Below are 7,049 nucleotides of genomic sequence, written 5' to 3'. Positions count from 1 at the left end.
CTTTCCAATGCAGCGGAGAAATACAACAAAGGGGATCGGTGTACGAACATGTAAATGCACTGCAGCTTGGAGTGCCATATGGAGTGAAAGCTCGCGCTGCGGAACCGGGGGACAGTCCCCACCCCTGCCCGTTTCGATCTGAACGAGCATCGTGTAATCACTACTGCGCGATACACCTTAAAGGGCTCCTGAAAAGAAAGATTTTTTTTTTTTTTTTTTTTTAAGAACCTGGTTGGGACACGCGTGTCAAAAAATTAATTTTACGCGAAAAAAAAATGATTTTAGAGCAATATTGAGAGCGTGATTTAGTGGGTAGTCACCTCCTTCGCCTTCACTAAAATGTCCCGCCATCTAATCGTGCGACAGAATTGGTTCCTTTGCGAATACAACGAAAGAAAAGACACGCATCTCGCTGCATCCGTTCGTTTTATTAGTCGGGGCCCCCGCAGCCTCGGAGACTGTGGCCTCAGGAAAGCCCGAGTGCCCTCTCGGTGAGTTCCCAGGCCCTCCTCTGGAGCACGGGGTCCAGTGCGTGGGCGGCCGGCTTGGCTTCCTGGCACTCCGCGAAGTACTTGCCGCTCGTGTGTTCCAGCTCGGGCGCCAGCGCCAGGTGGATCGTCGTCTGTGCACCCTCCAGCGGCGACTATACCGGGAAGAGAGGAAGGGTGTACGTAAAGAGGCCGTCACGCCGCCGATACGTCGTCCAGTAAAGCGGTCCGCAGACACCGTCTGACACGTGTTTCTTGTATGACGAGGCGTTTTGGTCGTGGAAAAAGCGTCTGCGGTCACGTTCAAAGCGCACAGATGTTCGAAGAAAACGTGCTTAGAATATATATTGCTTGAGGGGTGTCTGCAGGTGCGAGTGTGACCTTAGGGTTTCGTCTTGTGCTCTGTGCTTGGTTAGAACTAGGCAGGCTTGTAGCGTGCAGCGTTTACGAATGAGGCACAAACCGTTCCACTTTTTCAGAAGGCGGGCAAAGAGCCAGTCGTCGTAGCGACGTACGGAAGGAGAAACCCGGTGGAAAAGGGAGCCCGGGAGATGTTGCTTTTACAAAAATTATCTTGGTATTGCAATACTTCTTTTTTTTTTTTTTTTTCAAATTTGTTGATTGTTGACGTGGATTGAGGGCGAAAACTGATGTTTCTCCCTCCTGGTCGGGGATTCCATGTTTGACCGCTCGCTATTTTCTTATTTCTCAAAATAAAGCATTAGGTCTGTTTTGGTTTGAAGACCGAAGCAATCGTATGGTTTGAAGACCGAAGCTACCGGTCTTCAAACCATACGGCGCCGTATGATTTGAAGACCGGTGGCGTCGCTGCGTTTCCATACGAGTTAAGCCTTTTTCTTTTTTTTTACATTTTCCTCAGGTAAGCTCGCTCTCTGCGAATTTTATAGAAAAAAATGCACCACCCGTGGCCAACGCTGTAGAAAATCGGAACGCGACAGGTTAATAAGACGAATTTTGCGGTCGATTTAAAGAGCCTGGCCGCTCCTTGATACACCCAGTACATATACAACATGGGTGATGGCGGAGGACACGTCATTTTCAGAGAAAGAGATGACATACCTTTCCAAACAAGGGTATCACGACGTATCTTAGGAACTTGGAGATGAAGGTCACAGGAGGGTCTCTGAAGAACATGGACCTCACAAGTCCAGGGTGCAGGGCATTGACAGTGACACCTGATGAGTTGGATGACCATACCCGAAATCAGGTTGATTTGATTATATTCTCGGATGGCATACGTATTTCCTCCAACAGTGTTTTAAGAATGCAATGAATTCTTTCTCCGTCAATTAGATTGCTGCTGCGCGTTGTGGTGGCCTCGCTGCTGAGATGCATATCTTCTGCAGCGTATTTTTCGTATCACTGAATTTATTTTTCTTTGCAAGAACAAGTAGAAGTGACCACCGTCATGGTGCAATGACGTTGCTTGCAAACCATGTATACAGAGCTCTATAGACTCGGGACTTTTACCTGTTGCTGCTTTTCGAGAGATTTCACTCCAGAATAGGATTTTCTGCAAAACCAATAATACTTCTCCAGGAGAGTGGGTATGTGGCAAAGTGAGCACATGGTCGGTTCACAGGTATTTGCCGTGGTAACTGTTACATACGTATGTAAAACTGCCGCGTCAAGTTTTCCAAGACGTAACTGGTTATTAAAATATGTTCAGTGCTACTTAGTTTAAGCACAGCAACAATTAGTACCTACACCTACCCACTGTTTGTGTTTCTGTTAAGTCGGTCCAAAATGTAGAAAAAGGAAACTTCCATGGGGGTCTTTTTGGAGTGCTATCGCAGCAGCCTTCGCTGGCGGAGATTTTGACTGTTTTGGTTAGAAGACGTGTACATGACCGATATTACTCGCACCGTAACGCCCACTATGATATTTTAAGATAAAATTTTCACTGCACGGCTGGTCTATAGCCGTGCGTTGAGGCTGAACGTCGATGTAACCGAATTGCCTCCTTACGGGAAAATATAAAAATGTAGTGAAAATGTTTCTTAATTGGCTAGTTAAACAATTCTTCCCCATCTTTATTGACCGCCAACTTAACTCAAAGTCTAAAAAGACCCTAACGCAAGTTCCATTTTTTTTTTTTTTAATCCTGTATCAACTAAAAAATCAAAAAGCACCTTCTACATACGCCTGGTTTGTGCATGGTCATTTGTTTTCCTCGAACACACCTCTGTCGCCGCAACTTGAATTAAACCAACGACAGTTTTTTGTTTGAAGCGCGAGACAATCTTTCGCAAGGTGTCATCTTCCCCATGTCGAGCTTTTGCATCCGGTCGCTCGCTTACCCCCCAGAAACAATCGTGAATGAAAATTACTGGAGCATCCAGCGTATTTGCGTACCCTCTCCACGGAGCCTGTCTGAAAGCTCGCGCGCAAAGTAGATGTTGAGCAGCTTGGAGACTCCGTAGACCCTGGCGGGGCTGTAGCGCTTCTCGACAAAGAAGTCGTCAACGTCCAACTGGGCCCAGGCGTGGACCATGGACGACACCACGATGATCCGGCTCGGTGCGCTCTTTTTAATTAGGTCTGCGTAGAAAAAAAAAAATCGCCTGTTCCCACCACCATGCAGCCTCCCCCCTCCCCCTCCCCCCTTTCACCCCCTCTAGACAGTGGAAAAGGGTGGCGAGGTAGGGGGTGTTAGTGTACCACTTACTCTCCCCCTCTCCACTGCGCGGTACAATGCTATTGGTCGCACGCGCTATGACGTCAGACCAACAGATTCAGTCCATTCTGATCTCTGCTGTGAGCTTGCTGCAGTGCGACCAACACTAGCAAGCAAGATCCTTGCAGGGTTCTCATATAAAGCTATCTCTGTGAAAAGAACAGACGTTCGCTCGGTTCAACGGGCACTTGGAAGGAGTGTTGTGGCTATCCAAAAACGGGACCGTTTCAGGCTGATTGGAACAATTAATGAGCTAATCCTGATAAAGATGGACATAAGGCACATTCTGGCGTTCAACATGTATTTCACTCCTAATAATGTCGGTGAGAAATATTTTTTAATCGTGCAACTTGATTCGGTATTGGTAACTCCTAACATTGAGTAGAAACCTGTCTCCCTTAAAGGGGTAGGCAACGATTTTAATGTTGAAAGAATTGATAGTTTGTATTTTTTCTATTGTTTATCTAAACACAAGTGACCAAACACGCTTTGCCTTGCCCCGAAAAACTGATATTTCGCTGCTTAATCGCTAAGAAAAAAGGGAAATATTTGCCGATCTGCAGTGTGCAGCCGCGTGTGGCGGTTATAGGAACTACGGTGACAGCGTCTCTGGGAGATACGCGGAAGCCGACAAACCCTGTCCCCCTCCGCTGGTACACTTGCCGTCAGCCCCGTGGCAAACTGTCTTTTGTATCGATCGTTCGCCGCGACCTTTGACGATGCTAATCCTTTAAAAGTCGACAATCACGAAGAAAGTGGCTGGGGTCTCTGAAGAGAAAACCCAAGGGGCATCCGCGTGATCCCGGAGAGCACGTCACTCGAAAGGCGACGTGGAGAGTTGAGGCACTTTCCCTTCAATTTGTTGCATTTTTTAAAATAAAAACTGGCGCTAGCAAAAATGAAAAAACACGGTTCTTTGTTTTTTGTTTTATACGTGTCGCAGATTCATTTCCGCGGGTAATTAATTGTCCAAAGTCCGAAAATCGTTGCACCGCCCCTTTAATTTGCACCTTCTGAGCTTCTGAGCCTGCCGCTTCTCCGCAATAGGAGACGGTATGTGGAGAAGCGCGCTTCTCAGGCGGCAGGGCCCACGTGGCTCAGGCGCGCCTTGGCTTTGCACATTTTATCTTATAAATTGTAAATCTAATGGTTATAATATGGATCTTGTGCTTTCACATTGTCGGACAAATGTTTAAAAAAAAACAATCACGTGCACACACCGTCACCTAACGCGAATACCAGAATTCTGGGTGTTCACAAAAAATATAATGGGATTTTCTTTTTTTTTTTTTACTTTGCATTTGCAAAATTCTAGGTGCACATGAGCCCATATTCAAGAGTATGTGTGCGTACCTAAAAGCAGATGAGTCATCAAGAAGTGCCCGAGGTGGTTGCTCTGGATGGTGGTCTCGAAGCCGTCTCGGGTCACGCTTCGCTCGGGGGGACCTTAAGAACATGCGGTGTGCAAATAAGCAACATATACGTTAACCCTTTCTCCTAACTAAATGGTGCAGTCATACTGACCGCCATCTGGTGTATTTCTTCGGCCTACAGACATTGGAAGGGTCGTGCACCTGATTGCAACATGACTCGTTGCTAAGAATTCAGTCTGAGTTCAAACATAATATGTCGAATATCGTTTAGCCCACATGCAGATGAAAAACATCCCATGGTCTGCCGCAGGGTAAACAAAGCCGGACAATCCCGTCCCACGGAGCTTTCTGCCCGCCATGATTGGTGGCTTCCTTCTCTCCACATGTCTTAGCATTCGCCGCCTTGCTCGGGTGGAAAGAGCGCAGGACTTTGTGAGAGGAGCAAGTGTTCTGCTTTCCCCTACCCTGCAACACAGACTACCGTCCCTATCCCTATCTGGTATGTGTGCATTGCATAGAGGCGTGATATGTGCCCACTGAAGAGAAAGCGTTTGACCTTATGGAAATCATCTCTTCTTACTTAGTTGTTTTAATTGCGTTGCTTTACAGTGCCTAAACAACCTTTGGCACCGTGTGTCTAGAACATTCTCTCATCAATATCGAAAGGAAAACTTTTCTTAGCGAAGCAGGGAGACGAAAAAACTGGCATCATACGCATTTAGTGGCGGTCATAGCGCTACCTGTAGGCATTTTTTACGAGATTTTTTGATGGATGATTTACACCAGTAATATAGGGGGAAACTCGGCGGCTTACCTGCGCGACCAGCATTGTTGATCAGGATGTTGAGTTGATTTTCGTTCTCCAAGAAATCATCCGCGAACTGCCTCACAGAGTTCAGGGAGCAGAAGTCGAGGCGCTTCATCACGACATTTGGGTTCGAGGTTTCCTTGATGATCTGCTTGAGTGCGACTTCGCCCACGTGTGTGTTTCGGCAGGTGAAGATGACCCGTGCCCCCCTCGCAGCTAGAACCTTGACGGTCTCGTAGCCAATACCTATACAACCACCACACCGATCGTCAGTCGCATGCACGCTAAAGCTTTGACATATCTGCTGGAGTTGGTAGATGTCGGTCATGACCGCCTCGTGAAATTATGCGTCACTGTGCCCCCTGAGCGATTTCGCATCAATGTAGTCTTACATTTTTTTTTTGTCGTCAAAATAATTTTTTGTGTTCAAAGATGAATATTTTGTGCGTGTAGATGATCAAATAATGGTTGGGAGGAAAAAAGAGACGCAGTTAAAACGTGGCAGATGGAAACATCTGTATCAGTCAAGAAGCTCAACATAACAATAAACGTGCATAAAAAAAAAATATTCTATTGCAGAAGTGGGAACCTGCATTCACAATATAATATTTTTATTTGAGGATTTTTTCCCCTTTGGAATAGGGTTATGATAAATAGAGACTTCTGGAACGTGCAGCGCCTCCAGTGGCGCTGAAAGGAATTCTGTGAACTGTCTGTGCAGAACAGGCTGTAGCAGCCGACAGAAGCAACGCAGGCGAGGGAAGCACGCATCTGCGCTACATTCTCTCACATTATCTCGCTCTCTTCAATTACAGGTGGTATGTTTCGCAGGATTAACCAAGGAGCACTACGCAGGACATTCCCATGATTCGTTCCGCGCTTGGCACGCAGCCTTTCGGGATTTTTGCGAATGCTCCGTTACAAAGAATGCGCTGCTTTAGGGGCATTTATGACACGATCAGACTGGTTCCCAAAGGCGTCGGGAATCGTTGTTTGTTATATCTGTCGCTCTGGTGAAACAAGGCGCTAGACGGACAAAATACGTAAGCCTCACCAGTGCTCCCTCCCGTGAGGAGGACGGTCTTGCCATCTAGCCGGTTCGTGCACTTGCATTTTCTCAGAGTCACACGGCTGTAGATCCAGCCTGCGAACGTGAGCACCCCAACGACGATGGCAGTTCGTGCCAGAAGGACTATGGTGCCCCAGACGTAAGCGAAGAGTCCACTGCCGTCGTCATCCATGGTTCAAATGGTTGCTTGTATGAACGAGCGAAAATTCGACGAAGCCTGTCGGATCGTTCCTATCTTGCGGGTGCCAACTTTTCCATTGTGTCTCCCGATAGCGAAGTCGAGAGAGAAATTTTGTTTACTCTCCGTGTTAGTTGGAGGGGGTCGCTTTGCGCGAAACGCGCTCAGCTAGGTCGGACTCGTAAAACCTAAACCGAAACATTCGAAAAATGTAAAATTGATTTTGTTTTTTGGTTGACGTTGTTGACGTTTGTCGCTAACGCTAGAGCTGACTCACGTCACGGCTTGTTTTTAATGTTAACATCGTAATTGCCTGCATAAACTAGCAATATTAGTTTAACTTTCTTATAATACGTATTTTTTATATTAGCGTAATGTATGAGAAAAAACGAAACTACGCCGTATTGGATGACACATTTAGTTTAGTCATTTGTA

The 7,049-nt window shown here is 46.6% G+C and overlaps 1 protein-coding gene across 1 annotated transcript; it reads right to left on the bottom strand.

Annotated features, from left to right (window-relative positions):
• Positions 1-412: 412 nt before the first annotated feature.
• Positions 413-6,856, bottom strand: LOC8033299 (retinol dehydrogenase 12). Its single transcript, XM_029989060.3, has 6 exons — positions 6,422-6,856; positions 5,374-5,613; positions 4,540-4,632; positions 2,865-3,050; positions 1,569-1,684; positions 413-643 (listed from the first exon to the last, which is right to left on the bottom strand). Exons 1-6 carry the CDS (start codon positions 6,606-6,608, stop codon positions 467-469), a joined length of 999 nt encoding a protein of 332 aa, XP_029844920.2. The 5' UTR covers positions 6,609-6,856; the 3' UTR covers positions 413-466.
• Positions 6,857-7,049: the final 193 nt, after the last annotated feature.

The sequence above is a fragment of the Ixodes scapularis genome, unplaced genomic scaffold (genome assembly GCF_016920785.2).
Source record: "Ixodes scapularis isolate PalLabHiFi unplaced genomic scaffold, ASM1692078v2 PGA_scaffold10__122_contigs__length_95168666, whole genome shotgun sequence".
NCBI classification, from domain to species: Eukaryota; Metazoa; Arthropoda; class Arachnida; order Ixodida; family Ixodidae; genus Ixodes; species Ixodes scapularis.
This window is presented reverse-complemented; position numbering and strand designations above follow the sequence as displayed.

Excerpts from the sequence above, each read along its gene's own strand:
- LOC8033299 (XM_029989060.3), bottom strand. The coding sequence starts at position 6,608 with ATGGATGACGACGGCAGTGGACTCTTCGCTTACGTCTGGGGCACCATA. Across the intron at positions 5,614-6,421 it reads CCTCACGGGAGGGAGCACTG|GTATTGGCTACGAGACCGTC; the intron begins GTGAGGCTTACG and ends GTGGTTGTATAG. Across the intron at positions 1,685-2,864 it reads AGACAGGCTCCGTGGAGAGG|GTGTCACTGTCAATGCCCTG; the intron begins GTACGCAAATAC and ends CCAACTCATCAG.